General features: G+C 38.3%; 1 protein-coding gene across 2 annotated transcripts in view; it reads right to left on the reverse strand.

Annotated features, from left to right (window-relative positions):
* LOC118816680 (RNA-binding protein with multiple splicing-like) overlaps positions 1 to 20,403 on the reverse strand; it is a 46,955-nt gene that overhangs the window by 4,080 nt on the left and 22,472 nt on the right. Inside the window, exons 5-8 of one of the 2 annotated variants that reach the window (XM_036583203.1) lie at positions 19,472 to 19,622; positions 16,634 to 16,761; positions 10,475 to 10,538; positions 188 to 360 (exon numbers count right to left, since the gene is read on the reverse strand). In XM_036583203.1, the coding sequence (XP_036439096.1) occupies positions 10,482 to 10,538; positions 16,634 to 16,761; positions 19,472 to 19,622 (336 nt within the window). In that variant the 3' untranslated portion in view covers positions 188 to 360; positions 10,475 to 10,481. The remainder of the gene's footprint in view (positions 1 to 187; positions 361 to 10,474; positions 10,539 to 16,633; positions 16,762 to 19,471; positions 19,623 to 20,403) is intronic. The other variant, XM_036583204.1, reaches the window with a different exon arrangement.

Below are 20,403 nucleotides of genomic sequence, written 5' to 3' on the forward strand. Positions count from 1 at the left end.
GACAATTTAAAACAATGAAAAAATACAGTATATTGATGTCAGAGTTAAAATGTGATGGTTTGAAGGATGTTTTAAAGTGTGTGTAATTAAAATAACACAATTGCTCAGAAGCAGGCTAAGTTTCTTGTTTACCTTTCTTTGTCAAACGTGAAATTAATAAAAGGAGAATTTTCAGCAAGGTCCTTACCTGTGGTCCATGACTGAAGAAGGTGAGTCTGGAGGCCCCTGATTTTGGACTGCTGGAAGGAGAGGAAGAGAAAGGAAGAAAGAGAAAGACAGAGAGAAAGACAGAAAGTAAGGGGTGAAATGAAGGGGCAGCTCGATCAAGGCCATCCGTGGCCACCATCACACATAAGGAACCTAAAAACAAGAAGACAAACAAACTTTTAATGTATTCATTTAGTACTTTATTCAGTGTAGGTAATACACCCCAAAAATAATGAATTGTTCTTGTCCATTCTGAAAAGATCACATCCATCATTCACTATGTGAAAAAAAGCATGTGAGCCCCTTGGCTAATGACTTTAACCAAAACTAATTGGAGCCAGAAGTTAACAAACCTGAGGTCCAGTCAATGAAATGAGATTAGATTGGTGGGTTAGAGCTACTTAGAGCTATCTGCTGATGTGAAGCATGCCATGCATAAAAGAGATAACCTACGATCATCAATTGTTGTCCATAAAACAGTGATTTTGTCATTCAGCTGCATATTGACCACTCTTCACTACTGATAATACTTTAGACCGAACTTAAGGTCTTAAAGGTATCAGAACGACCAACAACTGCTTCAAAACAAACAAATCTCACAACCCTCGGGCAGCTCTGTATAGAGCTTCCAGCTTCCAGATGAAAATAGAATCCCCTCTGCTCTGTGTTATTGGCTGGCTAGTTCCCATGGAGGAGGGTATTTCCTGTTTGAAATCATGTTCTTCTCCAGGGTCTGGCCTGGGTTGTTCTCACACTGACTCAGAGCAGGAGGTCTACACAGTTGCGCAGACAGAAATAGGACCGAATCCTATTTGGGGAGTCCATCTGTGTTACTCGTCAAAATGTCAAACTTCAGATTAGAAGTGACCATGAGGGTCACTTTATTAATTTATGTGACGCCACAGTGCGAATCCAACTCCTCATCTTCGAGTCAACATGGATTCACAGATTCACGGGATATTCCTCAAGCCAACTTGTGAATCCAACAGAACCACTCTCTTTCCTTTTGACCTTGATTAAGTGTATTTAATATTAGTGCAGACAATGCCTCTGACAAAAGAAAATGTTAGATTTTGTGAAAAATAGTAGAGGCAGTTATGAAATAATTACGTTATTTCGTCACGTTTTAGCTTATTGCCCAATAAGCTAAAAAAAAAAAAAACATTTGTAATTGCAAGTACTTGTTAGTGTAGTTGTATAAGTAATAGTATGAGTATAAATAATAGTGAAACAGAGCAGGTGAGCAGAGGAAATCAGGGTGAGCAGGTGGGAAATTTGCTAAAAGTGAGGAGTTCCAGGCCTGTGCTCACTTGCATAAAACATCTTAAGTGAATTTTGGCCTTAGGTTTTTAATTGTGTTTAAGTGGAAAGTGAAACATAACCATAATTGCAAACTTAGAATTTTAAACACTAAATTTCAACACATCTATTTTTGACAGTTGCAAATTTAAAGTTAAACTGACAGCTTTAAATGCATCCCTTAAGCCTTTAATTTAAGATAAATACTTAAGTTTTACGCAAGCAGCCACAGATCTTTTTTATGAAATCGTTTTTGTGTAAATCCATTTTACAATTATTCTGCTCCATATCCTAACATACTTTCTGCATTACATATTCATATAAGACCTCTACGATGAGAGTGTGTGTATTCAATATGACAAAGATAGATTTTTATTGATGTACGCAGTCAGTGGCCAATAACGTCTCCCTGTGTGAAGCTGCTTGTCTGTCAAAAGTCTTCATCGACAATTTCCATGAAAAACCTCTTTCAGTTCGGTTCACTGAGCACTGGGACGCAACCCGTTCTGACCAACTCCACTGAGCAAAACTCGCCTCCTCCCCTATCACCCTCCACATTCCTGTCAATTCTGCTTCGAGCATCAGAGTCACTCAGCACATAAACATACTCCTCTCCCACCTGCACAGGCCTGCTGAACCTACAGCTTTAGTTTAGACCTCTCAGGTTAATGTTACTGCCCTGGGAATCTACAATCTAAAAATACACCCAAAAAATTTCAAATAGAATAGATTACAGTTTTTCTCAACACTTTTGTCATTCAGGAGCCATATTTTCAAAACAGTTAACACATGATACTCAACAGAGGCTTGCTGGCCATATCATTTTTAGTTTTTATAAGTTTTTTCTTTGCAAAATGGTAAAAACTCCACATAACACTAAGGCAAACTTTTCCATCAAACACTACAACTGACAATCAGCAAAGCAAACTCCTTCAAGCTCTCACTTGAAGGAGAAAAAAAACCCCCACAAAAAACTCTGCTAATATTTCACAGATGTAGAATGTGACAAAGTGTTAGAATATCACAATGTGACACAATGTGTATAACTCCCCACATAAAACAATCTTTCTGAATACCTCAGGTAAAAATGTTTTTTTTTGGTGGATGGGGATGTGCAATAAATTCACTTGAGACACATGGTTATAGTATCTCTAGTACATTCTTAAAAAAAAAAAACTTTTGGCACATCAGTGTATGAACCATTGTCTTTACTAAAGAACAGAATCAGTGCTGACATCAACAACTGATGATGACTGATTGCTGAGCTAACAAATGTGCACTATGTTTTTTACATGGGTGCTAAAGGTTGACATGACTATGAAAGTATTTTCTATAAGCTTCTCGCTAAATCTTTTCCTTTTGTTTTGCACAGTTATCCACTGAAATTTTGTGTTTTTGTGGTTTGATGAGATTGATGTTAATAGTTCTGTAAAGGTTGTGAAAAATTACTGAAAGCAATAAGAACATGCTAACACATTTGCAAAAGGCATCTTCTGCTTTGTTAAGAAAGTGACTATGAAAATTAAGATTCAACCCCAGTTTCATTAAATTTATATTAGTGATCAAGAAAATGTAAATGTAAATATTAAAATAAATAAATGAATAAAACTCAAACACTGGCATTTCTTGCCCTTGCATAAGAAATATTAAGGTTATTTTGTAGCTTTTACAGGCATTTGTCCATAGTGCATTCAACTTCTGACAACATAAACAAGAATCTGTTTAGACTATGGGAGTAGCCAGCACAGAGAACAAATTTAACACCACCCAAAGCTCGGGATTTAACACCTGGATGATCATGACCTGTCTTGCTCCTCAATATTAAAGGCAACACTAAGAAAGTTAATCCAGAGAAAAGACCAGTGGCTTTAGACTGGACCCACACACAGACACATCTGTTATGTCATGTCAGGACATGGGGTAAAAATGTTCAATGTGTATTATTTGTGCAACAAAACTGATTATTACTTTTAGAAATAATAACTCTAATTGGCAACGTGACATTTACTGGGAACTTTAGATTGTTTCGAAAGAACAGTTCAAACATATAAAATTAAACAAATAGAAAATTTGCATTTTGGAGATCTGGTTTACAATACTGTGTAAGGCTCCTTTCATGTAATTGTAAAAGAAAATAAAAAGAAGAGTGAAGAAAAAGGCATTATTATTATTATTATTATTATTTATATTAAGTAATAGTAAGTTCTAGCAGTAAGCAGCAATAAGTTAACATATTCTTTTGCTCTGTTAACTTAATACTAGAAGTTCCACTAACTCAATATTCTGTCAGCCTGATAACCAACTTTTTACTGCATTTGTAATTCTACAGAAATAAATGTTATGTTTCTTTGTAATGTAAAAGGAACCAATTTAGATGTGTACATGAAAAATACTGGATACTGGCATCAACCCACATCCATATTGGTACCTCCCTACATTGTTGTCCTGAAACTAAGAGAAAACACGCACGCACACACACTGGGAGCAGCTGTCTTTAGACAAGAACATGGGGGAGAGGGGGAGGGAGGGAGAGAGATAGAGAGAGAAAGAGAGCGAGAGAGAGAGACAACACATCCTTATTAGAGGACCTCAGCTGAGGATGATAACCCTCTGCCAATACACACACACACACACACCTAACTCCCCCCACCTCAGTTGTAGGGGGATGCAGGGGTTCAGTAAGAACTGCTTGGTTTCTCAGGCCATTGGCCAATAACCCCACAGCAGAATTCACACATGCTCACACACATACATGCACCTGTCAAATCATGGTGTATGGACTACCTTTACATGCAGTTCAGTGGACAGCTACAGTCGTATGTAAAACTTTGGGTTCCAATTTATATTTTTATTATATAATTTTTTTGCTCTTCTTTGTCTAATATTGTTTTAACATAGTGAACTTTCATTATTTTACCTTTCGATCTTATTTTATTCATAATAATTTTAATAAAAACAAGCTTGTAACAATAATAAATTACAACATGCTCTTATTTAACGCTAAATACACCTGTAACGTTTGAGGATTAATAATGGAACAGTAAGCTTTGCTTTCAAGGGCTTAAACAAGTCACTTACAGCCAGTATTTATTGACTGCCCAGGCTGAGGCATATAGAGTGATGCCATAACAATGAGAGTCAAATTAGTCCCAGGAACAGACTGAAATCCTCGATAATCTGTGACATGCTTGAGGCCTCTGCCATAACACTCTAGAGTCACGTTTAGAGCTGAGAGTGAGAGGGTCCAGTTAATTAAGGATGTGTTGCAATGTAATATGACTCCATCTGGCTTTTACGTTTATTACAGATGGCACCACGCTGGCTGCATTTACAAAGTACTAGGAAAGTACATAGGAGTACATTCCTATGAAGAACATGCAGTTAATATTAAACAGTGCTCTCTTTTTCACAGATTGTAAGGTCTTTGTGTATGAAGAACGTGAAACAAAGCAAACTAAGTGAGTCATGATGACCGCCATAGTTCAACACTGAGTCAGCTCCATTCAACATTAAGCCCCTTGCTACACTTGTGCCTATGCCTAGCCACAGTCTTTTTTTTTAAACAGTAGTCTAAATCTTCTGCCAGCTGGTTCATAATCCTTATTAGGCCCGTTGCCGCTGGCTGGCACCCCTGCTGTTAGTAACACTAGCTTTTTCTCATCTCTACACACCCTGATGTCTCCCTATGAGTAGAAACTGCTCTTTTAAATGCACCCAAAAGCAGCTCCCCTGGCACAAAAACTAGTTCTAGGTGATATATTGTTTATACTGATGTTTTAGAAATATTGGTGGATAACAAATGTTAATTAAAGGAGAATTCCATTCCAACAAAGTCATTTAGAGTGGTTTGATTTGAAATGCTTCATTGTAGAGACTTAGATGTCTTTACAGTGTTGGCGATAGGAACCAGGGGTCATGATGTCTACAACACGGATATAGCCATTTTATTTACTATTCAAAATATGTAATGTAATTACATAATATTATAATAATACGTAATGTTGATGACGGTAAAATAGTGAGAAATGTAAAAATGTCTTCTTCATGGATTATTTTGCTTCAATCACTGCATGTATCTCTGTTTTAAAATACTTTTTAGGTCAAAACCTAATCACAAAAAAGTGTATTCATAACCAAAACAATGTATCTATAACCATTTTATGTGAAACGTTTTTGTGAGGGAGCTTTTTGAGGTGGACGTCTGATTCCTATCACCACCACTGTGAACAATTCTGAATCGGCAAGTTTCTCTAGAACGGTGCATTTCACACCAAACCAGATTTTGTTTACATCTCAGTGATTTAATTATGCAGAAATTTGAGAAAATCAAAAGAATTTAACTACTATATATGTCATTCGATGGGCACTTCGGACAGTTTTGAAGAAACAGTCAAAATACAAAAAACAAATACGAAAAGTTACTAAAACAACATATAGGTGACATTTTAGAATTTTCAGTAATTGTTAGCCTTTGACTTTGATGTATATTGTGCTTTTTTTCTCAGTTATACTTCATGTTTTATGCTTTATTTTTATTATTTTTACTTGTTTTTTTTGCATTTTAATATACATGGTCCTTTAGACTGCAGATGACAATCACAATAATACCTGAATTTTCTGGTGTTTTTCTTCGGTTAACATTTATAATATTACAATACTGTGTAATGTTCCTTTTGGCATACTTTCAGGAAGCATTGTTTTTTTAACTTTGTTAATAAAAACTTAAATTTTAGCTGGTATTGTGATGTACTTGGAAAATTTCATCATACTGAATTTTAGCACTACTTGCCAGCATTGTCCAAACCCCAGCTTCTCAGGTCAGTGTGAAAATCACTCACATTTAGATGGCCCCTCCCACCCGTCCCCAGAGAAATATCCAGTTTCAGCTTGTTTATCCCATCGACATGGCGACAAGCTGTCTCCCTCAGCGACATTTCCTGGTGCTCCCTGCAAATATGTCTTCTGTAGCCACCACTGTTGTTTTCCCAGTTAGAACTGTGCTGAAACATGAAAGCGATCAATCTACAAGAAAAACACAACTACAGTGAACTTCTGCTTTGTTTAGATTTTAAGTTAAGTAGCTGGACTGCCACTTAGAGCTCAGATTTTTCCATAACGTTGTGGACGGCATTCCCCTGCTGGCTCTGAAATGGCATTCTCAATTCGGTATTCTGAACATAAACAAAAAGGGTCCATCTGGCTATTTATAAAAGTAATTACGTACAAGAGCATGATTGTAATCTTTGAAAAGGTCAGGCTCAGACACGGTCATGTTAAGACAAGGCAAGCAGGAAAACGACAAAAAGGAAAAACTACAGCAAACATCCCATCAGCCAATCTAAAGCAGTACAAACTTTATCACTATTAATCCTGAATGTACTGTAGCTGCAAACTGTGATTCATGGGGTCCAAGCCTGTTTCCCAAGTCACCCCCTCTACTTACTGCTCCACACTGTGAAAAATTATTCAGGTCAACTTAAAATCAACTTAATATTTTTTTGTAACTCAGTGAAATAAATTTTAAGTTGACTTATTTTTCAAAATGTATGGTCCAATTATCTGAAACAACTAGTCATTGCGGGCTGTTCATCAAGACTGGCAAGTATATTAAATCTGATGAAAACCAAAGCATTCTTGTCTGTGTATTGTTGCGAAAATACCCCTAAATAAAAATCTCTAAAGACCTGGTGAAGCTGCTCAGCCTAAGGAGTTGCTCAACATCACTGAGTATGATATACCGCAGTTGTGGTGGACAGAAAGAGCAGGTGTCCACATGAAGCCTCAGTGAAAAGGGCAAAGGTGAGACACAGCTCTATATGTATAATATTTAACCGTAACTGGTGGAGTGCAGGGCACATCAGGGTACGAACACACTAATGTTCTGTGGCATGTGTACGCACATGTGGGGGAGTATATATTTGAGTTAGTAAGTTAAAGGAGCAAAAGGGGAGGGGAAAAAGGAATTGCATCACAAGATGCTGTTTTCAAGGATAATATATCTGGGGTGATCTGGCTATAGATACTGAAAGCTGTCAAGTTATCGATCACAACATCTTAACCAGTTTTCTGTATGGATCTGATGGACTTCTATACTGATTTCTCTTTGTTTGTCCTCTTGAAAGTGTTGTTTTTTTTTTTTCTTTCTTTCTTGCTTTTATGTCTCTCCTCATACGCCTTCTCTCAGTGCCAACTGCCAACGCTGATTCAACACACTCAATGGGGCAAAAAACTGAGGAAGACCAACGAGAACCAATGGCGCCGTGTACACCGCACTAACAAGGAGTGACAGTCAACCACAGACGCTCACCAATGGCCTGGCAGCATCCGATGGCTGGCAGGTCGCATGGTGCCTTCCAGGCCTAACGCTCTATACATTTCACAACTCTTCCTTCTGTTTCCTGTGATAAAGCTGTTCCACAATCCTGTCTGTCAGTCCTGCCTTCATCCATCAAAATGGGGTCAGGTCTTCTAGCTGAAAGCAGAAGCCACCCAGGACTCCAGCACATGTTCTCAGAGTTCTCTCCTCTCCTTGAGTCATACAGTCTACTCTCATACTAAAATCATGTATTGAAGGAGTGCTCCAAACTAGAAAGTGCTTTTTGGATATTTCTATTGCTTTTATACATTGTTTTTACAAACCTAATTCAAGAAGGTTCAGATTGCAAGGTCAGAACTAACTGCTGGATGATGTGCATTCATGGTCACATGAGCTGTCAGCGTCATGTATTGAAATGCTAAGTGTAATGACTCTAGACGAATTCTAAAAGAAAGCAGCAATTATACCAACCAAAAGAATGATTGAGGGGAAGTGTGTGGGTGTGTCTGACGATTAGCCAGATTAGCCAGAGAAATGAGTGTATGTATCTGATAAGAGAGGCCAAACCACTCTGTCTGGACAGGCACCGCTGTATTACAGGAATATGTGCATATAGTTAAGAATGTGCAGGGCTTTAGATAGGGTAAGTTTGTAAGTGTGTGTGTGTGTGTTTAGGTAGGTGAATATCCACTCATCCTATCCCTACAGGGTCTAAGAACAAGTCTCTTCCTGTCTCCTTATCCATATCGACCCAAGGGATAGTGGCTTATGTATGTGGGTGTGTGAGTGTGTGGAGGGGGGTGTGTGACTTAGAGAGAGTGTGTGTGAGCCAACAACACAGTACCACATCTCCCTAAGCCATGTTTCTGTAAACACATGATGTTAACTTCTCATCCCAAACTGACATTTGAAGTTAAACTGAACATTTACACTTTACATTAGCAGCAATGCAGATGTTTCATTAGGTTTCAGAGACTTTATAAAGGGGTGGGCAGTTCATTTTTTTCTCCCTGATTTGGTGATCACCAATTCCACACGCTAACTAAGTCTCCCTCTGTTAATATGTTAATATGACTTTCAGTTTTAGATTTGTAGGTCTCTCCACATTCAAAGGCCCAATCCCATTTCTTATTTTTACCCCTACGCTTTGTTTTCTAGTGTCCCCTTGCCTTTACCTTTCAGGCGTCAGTACTGCTGGACTACTTACGGTGGAACAGGAAATTTAGCTAGTTAGCTACCGAGACGTTAGCACAGTACTAGCGATTTTTTATGCTTGTTATGAAGAAAAGGACCATAATACATTGAAACGATATTAAAGTAAGATTAAACAAAGGTTGTCGTAATTTGTTAACGAAGAAAATACCCACATTTGTGGGTTTCTTAGGTCACTTGCGCAGCCATCTTGCCAGTTTTTCTTTTTTTCTCATAACACTCCGCTTGGAGTGTACCTCTGAAAAACCTACCCCTCTATCTCAACAAAAATCGGGACATCCTAACCCTAGATGTGAACGTGCAAAATGGAGAGCCAAGGGCTAACATTACTCACACATTAATATTTGGTAGAGTTTGCTATTCAGTAAATGTTGATAACCTTCAAGTGGGATAAATTGTTTTGCCAGCCACCATTAGTGAAGTAATTAACAGTGGCATGGCATTTTCAGTGTAGCACTCTCCTTTTGTGTCTTTTTCTCTCTCTCTCTTTTTCTCTCTCATTAAGTGTTAGCTAGCTGTCGGGTAGTGTTAGCAGTAGCAGGTAAGAGTGTGTTCAGCTCTACTCCTGTCTGTGCGTGCGTGTGTGTGTGTGTGTTATCTGGGTGCTAACTCATAGCCTGCAGTGGCCTCTACCCTGTATTACATTCAAACCTTTGATGCTCCAAAACACAGACAGGAATCTGCACAGTACCCCAGCCAAACAACGACCTTCCATCTACACACACACACACATACATACACACACACACACACACACAGGCAAACACAAACTGTATTCTTCAGTTTTAGGGTGTTTCACATTTCTTTTTAAATGAACTAAATTCAGTGCTGTTAAAATGAAGCTGAAAAAGAACCAGTTGCAAATGACCTCAGTGTTTTTGTGTTCACAGTGTAAGCGAATTTTAAAGTGACTCAGTCGTCTTTCAAACGCACGACTTTCAATTTTCACACCACAACTTCTTCAGATGCGTTGTGTACATGTATGCGTGCCTAACACTACCCTGCGTTGTGTACATGTATGCGTGCCTAACACTACCTTGCCTAACTCAAGGTAAAAACACTGTAAAAAACACAGGCTCTCATGACTTATTATTTATTTACATATATATTATTACATTCCTTGTTTGGTTGTATCTACTTAGTGCCGGAAGACTATGGCTGCGTATGTACAGTAAGCTCAGTGGTTCTTAAATCGTAAAGCAAAACTTTGTTTTCCCAATGCACAAATCGAGTGAAATGCAAAACGAGCCACAAACGAACTGTACTGAACCGTATTGGTTCATTTTTGGGACTGTGTGTAGGGATCACAGGAGTTTTAGGAGTTTCCAAGAGACACTGAACCTGTTTACACTTGTACTTAACTGTTTTTAACTGTGTTTGAATGTATACATTTGTTTATGTTTTTTGAGAATGGTGTATGTGTGTTTTTTTATTACTCACACATATTTCAGCAGAACTGCCTGGACTTCCAGCCCTGAGCATCTGCTGGTGGGAGCCAACGGATCTGAGGTAGGGTGAATACATGAAACAGTAAGTTCAAGTACACAGTGTATTATTATGTGTTATTACATGTTCAATAAATAAATCGTTTTAAATTAACTGTCCTATCCATGCTCTGTTTTTTTGTAGCAAGCCATTCGACCTACTGAGATTTTGTTTTTAAGATGTAAATGTGTTTAAAATATAGTTTCCAGTATAAAATCTCTTTTAGAAGTCATCATTCAATCACAAGGCCTCACATTACTGTTTACTAGTAATGTTTATAAGCAGCATTGCTCTAGACAAGGAAAGTTAGCTGGAAAAAATAACTTGAAATAGCAATTTCAGAGGAAGTATGGACTAGCACACTGCAAAGAGTAAACTGCAGTATCCCCTGTGCAAGTCTGGGTTACAATTTAAGGTCATTTACCACTTACTTTTAAATTAAAGCTTTATTTACTTCAACAGTTGCTACAAAAGAACAAGTTTTTTGGTAACCTGCAAACTCAATCACAAAAAAAGTATTTAACAAAGACAGAGAGAACGAAAACTTTATGCTGGTAACAACCTGGATGGTTCTTTTTTCTCCTTGGCCCGGTGAACACAACATCTATTATTTCCATAAATAATCTAAAGGTGGACCCTTTAGACCACAATACATATTTACACTGTGTATCAGTCCATTTCAGTTGAGTTCAAGTCCAGAGAAGTCGGCAGTGTTTCTGAACGTTGTTGACATATGGCTTCCACTGTACATATCACAGTGTTAACTTCCATTGTGGATGCAGCAACGAATGATACTTATGAAAGCATCTTAGTACGAAGTCATGAAGTATATCTTATTTGTAACACGACCCTAAACTAATCCTGCAATGTTGAAGCTGTACTTTAGCAAGGCTAGATCTCACAGTGAGTTATTTATTTGCGTCTAAACAGTGCTATTTAGAGCCACCAAGATGGAGATTAAAATAATATAAGAGTGAACTCTATGAACTCAGTCATCAAAAACACTTATGATGAAAAAAATGTATTTTTCTGGTACAAAAACATTCTTCAGAGTAAATCTGGAGAAACATCTGTTTGATTGCTGTCATAACTTGCAGACAACGTTGCTGTGGTAATATGAGAAGGTGATCAAAAGCATGTTTTATTTGAACCTGCTTAACCACATAAAAAAATCCATTGTTGCATTCAGAATCGCTCCCTATTGCAGAAATAGTGCAATAGTGGTAGTGTTGTTTGAAATCTCAGCTGTAGACTTAACTCACTAAATTTAGCTCACTGTCAAAGAAGCGTAATGCATTGCAAATTTTAGTTTACAGACAACGTACACCAGCCTATGTTATACCATACCACAACATATACCATAATGCAATGGTGGCTCAATAAAGAAACAGAAGTATAAGAGGTAAGAGTTTAGAGGGAGAAGCATCTCCTTAGAGTGGGAACACCCAGACAGCAGAGAGGGCAACACAACAATTTCATATACAATTTATGTTTCATATAAGTCAATACTATTTTCACTAACAAAAATAATGACGCTTGCATTAGTAAATCAGCCATGCATACCCATCATAAATTGGCTTCACAGAAGGATTTTAACCCTCAGAGGCACTATTTGGCTAAATTTATATCAGCTGGTCAGCTAGTTAATGTGTTTTGCTTGCTCACCCTGAAGTTTTACCTCAATTTACTGATGTTAGATTCTCCTAGATGTCTGTTCTCTGATAGTAAAAACAGATGCATCCGAGAAGCTTAACAGCTACGTGATCCTGTATTGCTATCTGTGGTGGTTTGTCCTCGTTCATTTTAGCTGCTCACCATGAACACCTCATTTTTACTGCTCTAATTTTGTACTTGCTGCAAATATTTCAGATGGAATAATCTTAGCAACGAAGGTAAACATAAACACAACTCATGTATTTACATAATTGAGAGAAATTGTGAGCACAAACAGCTTTCCACCAAAATGTCTATCTACACGGCTGCATGCTTATATTTTTAGTTAGCAGCAGTTTCCAAAGGAAAAATGTCTTTCTTCAGGACACATTTTCTTAGAAGAAATAAAGCACCTTGGATGCCCAATTTCTGAATTATTGTGCATAGTAAAACAGACTTGGGGAACATTTTTACTATAAGAAACATGTTAACTACGATAAACCGCGGTCTAGTACACTAGTGAATTATAAGCTGGAGTGAGAACTGTTGGAAGGTCAATACAAAATACTTTGTTGCCAACTTTTGTACATGACTAAGTGTTAATCATTTATTTTCAACTTGGTGTTTAAACATTAAACATTAATTACACGTAGTATTTTGTAAAATCTGTACCAGTTTATAGGGCACATGTTTGATTTGTTTGTCCGACAGACGCATCACACAATTGTCCACTGCTTTTTTACGAAGCAGTGCTTCCGAATGCAGTGTCCGAAATGTCTTTTAGGCTATGTTCACACAGCAGGTAAACATGGCCAAAATCTGATTTTCACACCAAATCCAATTTTCTTGTTTGACTGTTCACAATATCTTTTAAATGTGACCTGTATGCGACATCAGTCTGAACAAATCAGCTTCTAAACCGACCCATATGCGCAAAAGAGCAATGCCTCACGTTGCTTGATGTGGCGCGTTTATCGAGAGGTAAATAATCACAACTATGAACGAATCCCAGTCGCTCCCAGAGGGTTGTTTCATCTTCACCAGCACCACAGGAGCCATCATGAAGCTTCACTGACTGACAGCTGGGCTCATCAACCACAATGTGTTCGAGCCATAAAAAGGGCATGTTATTCAACCACGGTCAATTCTTTGGTTCGTGTCCTCAGATTCTTTAAACTTTGCTTTCAGACTTTTCCTTGACGCTGCAGCCTTGTTCTCCTGCAGCCGCGTTCGGCCATTTCTTTCGAAATCTCTTCGAACACGAAGGGGTTTGGATAAGTCTCTTCTCATTTTTTGGTACAGAAACATCAGACTAAATGTTTGAGGTCTCATGAAATTATGACAAATGTCAAGTTGGACTGACGTAAAAATCGCATGAATTCTGATCTCGCTGTTGCATTGCTGACTGAGTTGCATTGCTGCAGATCGGATGTGTATCTGATTTCAGTTTATTTGAAAGCATCTTGATTCAGAATTGAAAATGTCAGATTCAGTGTGTTTTTTGCTGTTCACACTGACACACAGATAACACATCAGTGTCACATACAGAGAAAAAGATCGGATTTGGGCCACTTTTACCTGCTGGTGTAAACAACTTGAGATGCTTTGATATGTGGTACTGAAATTCGACCCGTATCAGATATGCAAAGCGACTCAGTCTGAACAGCCAGATTGGAATTCATGCAACATTTACGTCAATCCAACTTGACATTCATCATAATTTCGTGCTGCTGAGAAACATTTAGGCTGATGTTTCTGTACCAAAAAATTAGAAGAGACTTATCTAAAACACCTCTGTGCTTAAAGAGATTTGATAATAAATGGCCGAACGCGGCCGTGAGAGAGCGAGGCTGCAGATTCAAAGAACAGTTAAAAGTCTGAAAGCAAAGTTTAAAGAATCCAAGGACATGAACCAAAGAAGTGACTATGCCCTCTTTACGGTGAGCTCGTACACATTGTGGGTGATGAGCCCAGCTGTCAGTCAGTGAAGCTTCATGATGGCTCCTGTGATGCTGGCGAAGATGAAACTGAACCCTCTGGGAGCGACAGGCGTTCGTTAGCAGTCATGATTGTTTACCACTGGATGAGCCACATGAAGCAACGTGAAGCACTGTTCTTTTGTGCAAGTGGGTCAGTTTAGGAGCTGATCTGTTCAGACTAATGTTGCATATAGGACACATTTAAAAGATACTGTGAACAGCCAAACAAAAAAAAATCGGATTTGGTGAGAAAATCAGATTTGGGCCATTTTTACCTGCTGTGTGAACGTAGCCTTAGTCACTCTATGCTCGTTCACTAATCAGTTCACTTTGTAGCAAATGATACAGAGTGAATAGTAAATGAGTTAATGATGAACCATTCTAAACGCAGCTCACGTTACACTTCGCTCTCCATATGTAGCACCTTTTATACATAAAAATGCAGCTAGTTCACAGTATGTTTAAACCAAACAAGTAAAAGCAGGTGATATAAGTCTAGGAGGCAAAGGGAGAATGATTTGATTACAAACTGATATTTTATACAGTCCAGAGTAAAGATTAAAGAGTCTAATTTAATTCCCCAATGTCTGTGTGTGTATATGAGGTAGAAGAGCTTCAAAAGCACTTTCAGCTAATCACCATCTACAACTCGTGCTATCTGTTTTATCATCTCTCAAATCGAAATCGACCCCCTCCTATTTCTTTCCTCATTTTGTGATGGAAAGATCTCACATTACTCTCTCTCTCTCTCTCCTCTCTCTTTCCACCTCTCTGTGTATCTCTCAGCTCACAGAAATATCTCGCTTTCCACCCCGCCCCTTCTCTCTCAGAGTGCAGATCAATATGAACTCACTTCAGAGCATGTCAACTGAGTAAGAGGACTGGTGTAATATCTGGGTCATGGCTGTGTGGGGTTTTAATGGCGGGAAGTGGCGTGAACACTAAAAACCCCTCACACACATATATCACACACATACTTGCCCAAAACTTGTGTCAGGGCATCTACTAGGAGAAACGTGACATCACAGATGCTCAGGCTCAGGCGTTTACAAGGCAACCATGGATGTGACGTAATGAGCCCCCCAAAAACTGTCAGTCTTCCGCAAAGAGAGCAGCCAGCTCATATCAAGACTAGTCCGATTGAAAATGAATTTGCCAACATGTTAATGTTTGCTTGATTACACTGATTAATCCTAACAGTGTGACTTTTCTCACACATTCAAAATAAATATCATTTGAAATTTCCAATCTAAGTAGTTTTTTTAGCGTACTCTACAGTTTCTCATTAGGTTGAATGAATATCTCACTCTAAATGTAGGTACTGTGATTCAAACTGAGTGTATTCCAGAGTAGGGAAAATATTAAAGCTGTCTAATCTAGGTCATCTAGTCACCTAACTAGTAATGCATGGTGTCCCCAGTGCGTTGCTCATGAACATAAGCCTAAGGACTGAATAGCTGAATGGCTGTGATTTTGGAGTGGTGATTGAAGGTTTCGTCATAGGTAAGGTACATCAGGGTGGTTTGAGGGGTGTATTATCCTGAGCAGGTGAGATCAACATGTATGCAGGTGAGTTCCAGGTGGGGTTTAGATTATAAGTGCATCAGGAGTGCAACATGTGCAAATGTAAAACAGTGAGGGGGGTTTTGAGGGTTTTGGGTGAATGGGATAACAACGGGTACCGGGTGTGAATTGCCTGTGCAGGTATGCAACAGGGGAGAGGTGAGGGTGGTTTACCTGGAGGTGCCCAGCGTGGGTTACCTGTGTAGGTATAGATGTGCAATAATGTGTCTAAAGTCCCAGTCACACTAGCTTCTCGACAGGAAAACAAGTTCTAGCGAATGCACGTTAATTTCAATGGAAACCGTAATCAAGAATTTCGCATTGCAGACTTACAACAGTAAACAAATTTCACACAAGAAACTTTGTTGGGTTCAACTTTAGTTAAATCTTCAATGAAATTCACAGAGTCAACCAATAGCATGACTAATCCCTGAAGGTAGAGATCCAAAATGGAGGAAGTGCTGATCTAAGCAATGTCTTTTACAAAACCCCTCCAAACTGAAATATAATTTTTGAAGCAGCATGTTGCACAGTCAGTCAGGAACTGGATTAGATGGTATAATGATTATTACTTTGTTAATGGTTTACAGTGTATAGTTGGGCAGTTAGCTTGCTAGCAACCAATTTGGACACGTTAACAAACAAAATATAAATTCTCTTAAACAAACTACAAATGCTAAGTCGCTGCTAAACTGCTAAGAACATTAAAATAGAGAATTTTACTTTAAAAATTTAAGGAAATTCTATTTTAATATTAAACCTCGAATTTCGCCTTGATTATGTCTATTGACAAGGAGAACTGCAAATTTGTAGTGTGACTGTGGCTTAAGGGAATGAAGGAGGAAAAAGAGGCAAAGGAACCTGCAAAGGTGTGAAAGGAGGTGAGACAGGTGCATGTGGGTGCTCAGGTGAGTGTTACCTGAGCGTGCAGAGAGGAAGGGTAGGTGAAAGCAGGCGGGAGAGCGGGCGACAGCTCTGCGGGGTACAGCGGGTACGATGCCCACACGTCAGGGCTGCTGGGATACAGACCAGGCACTGTCAGCTCATCTGGAAACATAACACAACAGGAACAACACTGAGACACACACACCAGAACACACATCCACAAACACTGCACCATGTCGCTGTGCTACCAAAGATAGAGCTTCATGCTCGCTTAGATCTGCCACATCTCCTACTCCTGATCAGACACATTCCTGTAAACTTGCCATTTAAACTTTTGTGTTAATTCTGAATTATAGAAATATTTGAATATTTTTAAACAGTTTTTGTGTTTTAATAACTAATATGCAGGGGTAGGTGGTAAGCTTAAACATATACTCCAGTACAAGTGCTGTTATCTGCAGTGACATTATGACTACATTAAACGTAAAACTACCCTCCCCCAAAACCTTTTGACCAGAATTTCAAATATAGCAGTTCAAAAACTACTTAAGTACTGAGATACTTACAGAACAGCAGTGGAACATCTTTTATTTCATGCAGCACTGATTAGCATAGGAACTGTTTATTAAGTCGTATTCTTCTATTTTTGGATTTTTTTTTTTTTATTTAAAAAATGCTTTAACTCTACTTTGAAAGATGTACGTGGAACTAGTCATTACCCACCTCTGCTGAGGCATCTCGTATAGCCTGTGCATACACACATACATGCAAACATGCAGACATACACAAAGAAGGAGAGGATCAGTAAGAATGTTTCCATCTTCTTCTATTAATGGAACAGAAGCAGGAATTGATAATGGATCTTCAGTAGATTTTTTAGCTTCATTATACCGCTGACCATCTATGATTATGCTTCAGGTATAAACTAGGGGTCTGCACGAGTGTTCTCGGTTCCTCTATGCGAACACTGACTTAAAACTTACAGACCAACAATTCAGTGAAACACTGTTATGTTTTAATAGTGCTGTAAAGTGTGACAGTTTTGCTCATATTTGGAATTAGAGTATATTTTACTACAAAATAAATGCCTTAACGTTTATCTGTTTATCTTCTTTATGGTTACAGATATTGGAATATCTAAAATAGTCAGAATGCAGATCCCTAGCGTTCACCAGTCTAGGACTGTAAGCATTTTAAATAGTTTAACCAGACAGCTGTTTCACGAGTACAAATCATGATGCACACACACACAAAGATTGTAGTGAATTATGCTATCATCAAGAATCCTCTAACTTGCAAAGCAATCTTATCTGAAATAGTTATCAGGGACAAAATACACAGAAGAAAAGAATTCCCTTTAATTACCACCATTTTGATCTCTGAAATTGGTCACTTATTACGTCAAGCTCTTCAGTAATAGTTTCCTTCCAAATTTTTGCACAGGGACCACGAGGGGCGTTTGTCTTCACCGAAGCAGATTCAAGATAAGATGAGTTTGGTCACTTAACAGGAATGCATATCCAGGACAATCCACGGCTGTAATGTGTGCATCTGCATCTAACAGCGCCAAACTAACGTTCTGTGCTTAGGGTTTGGTGAAGCGTCTCAGGGTAAAAAAGTGCAGGCCTTCGCATTCCACAGCATTACATGTGCCATGCTCAGTGAAGAGAAAATTGCTGTACATATTCAACTATTGCACAACATTTAAACACCAACCAACTCTGGAGAATGGTGTAATACACACTCATGAAAAAAAGACACTATTATTCGAATAAAACGTTTTTTCTAGGCAGTGTTGCTGGCGAGAAAGATTTCTTTCTTAATCTTCTTACACTCTTAATAATAAAACAGCCAAAAAGATGTAGAAGCATCATCTTTGTTGCCCTAAAGAACCTTTCAACTGAGTGGTTAAAACTGATATTTCTAAAGAACCATCCACTGAAAAGTTCTTTAAGAAACCAAATGGTATTGCTCCTAAACAAGGGTAACAAGGGAAAAACCTGCTAACCTTATGATACGAAAACATGGTTCAATCAAGGCCAAAGCACAATAATACAAACAAACAAGGGAAAAAAAAGTAAACAAACTTACTGGAAAAAAGACCCCATGGAAAGTTTTACAAAGAGAAGGCTGAATTTTTTATCAGTGCAGTCAGCATTAAACCCAGGGTGATTCACAGAGACACACGCAGAGACTGGGATTTACACACATACATATTCTCCTGTGAAGTCTTACAGGAATTACTGTATTAGATGAATCATCCCTAAATGTCTCAAAGAAGTCCATAAATTTCAATCTGTCCATGACTGATCCAGTCGCAGACCAAAGTATTATAACTTATCATAAGGACAACCCAGATGTACACTTAAAAAATAATGCATGCTTTGTTTTGTCTAACCTAACTGATGGATGAAGGCCAAAGAAATATTTATACCATTCTATTTTTTCATTAGTATCGAGGTAAAACTACAGAAAATGCTTTTACTTTGCATTCTTTTCCTATTTAATACAATATTATTCATTACAAATTATATTATGAGCATAAACATCTGAGTGTAAAGTAGTGAAGTAATGAAGTAAAATGACATTAATGTAATTGCATATTTGTAGGGTTAATCAGCTATCATTTATTGTACTAAGAAAATACTATTCCAAGAAACTAAAACTAAAGTTAATCCACCCAACCTGCATAACAGAGAGTCTTTCAACTTTTCTCACAATCAGTACTCACATCTCTGACAAAATCAGCCGACCGGTAACACTAATAGGTTGATTCTGGGGCCGTGCGCACTGCAGTATACACCCACATAGGGGATGTTATCAGTGATGGTGTATCGGGGAGGGCTTGTTTTTGTGTGTACGTGTTACTCACAGGGGTCCCTGCTGATGAAGGGTGGTCCAGGGCTCTGTTGAGAAGGAGGGGGGTTGGGCGTCCCTACCAGTTTGTTCTTGGCCATTTTTGTGTTGGCCTTGGCGAACTCCAACCGCAAAGTCTGTGGGATTTCCGGGTCGAAGCGAACTCCCTACAGGAGGCCAAAAAGAAATGAGTAAGTTCCAGCTTTAACATGTATCACCCTTGAGAAACACAACATAGAGATATGGTCCAAGAAAGAAAAACTGTTCACATTACTTGTGGAATTAAGTCATTCAAGAAAAATTCCACTGATTTTTTTTTTACTTTTTTACAATTTCTGTAAAATTCAATGGTTGAAATGTAAACATAGTCATTTAGACTGGTATGATGTAAAATGGCTCGTTGTAGATAAACAATGACGAATCTGAAACCTTCTCAAAACTATTGTAAACCAATGTCTCAGGACCATTTCATGTAATAACATTCCATGAGGGAGCTTTTACAGTCATTAAACTCTTCAGATGTGAACAATTCTGATTCTGTTTCTCTAGAATGGAGCATTTCACATCAAACCACTCTGACTATGACTTTGTTTACCTCTTAACCATTTGAATTACACAGAAAAAAAGTAGAAGCCAGTAAGCAGTAAATTTGACTGCTGGTCAAATGGTCAATCACATGGGGTGCCATAACTTCAGAAGAAGTGGCCTCTAGTTAGCAACGAGGCACAGAATTCTGATCAGATGACATATGATGGTATGTGCTAAAACTACAATCCCAAGAAATGTTCCTTTCAGCATAACACAGTGGGTGTTCCATAACATGCATCACCCTTCACACAACTCTCTTGAGCAATATGACAGAAACCTGAGATACAGTCCATGCTCTTTTCATCAGTAGTTCCTAGAAGGCAAAACCGTTCCTTCAGTTATTTCAGGAATCAAGTCACT

This window comes from Colossoma macropomum, unplaced genomic scaffold (genome assembly GCF_904425465.1).
Source record: "Colossoma macropomum unplaced genomic scaffold, Colossoma_macropomum, whole genome shotgun sequence".
NCBI classification, from domain to species: Eukaryota; Metazoa; Chordata; class Actinopteri; order Characiformes; family Serrasalmidae; genus Colossoma; species Colossoma macropomum.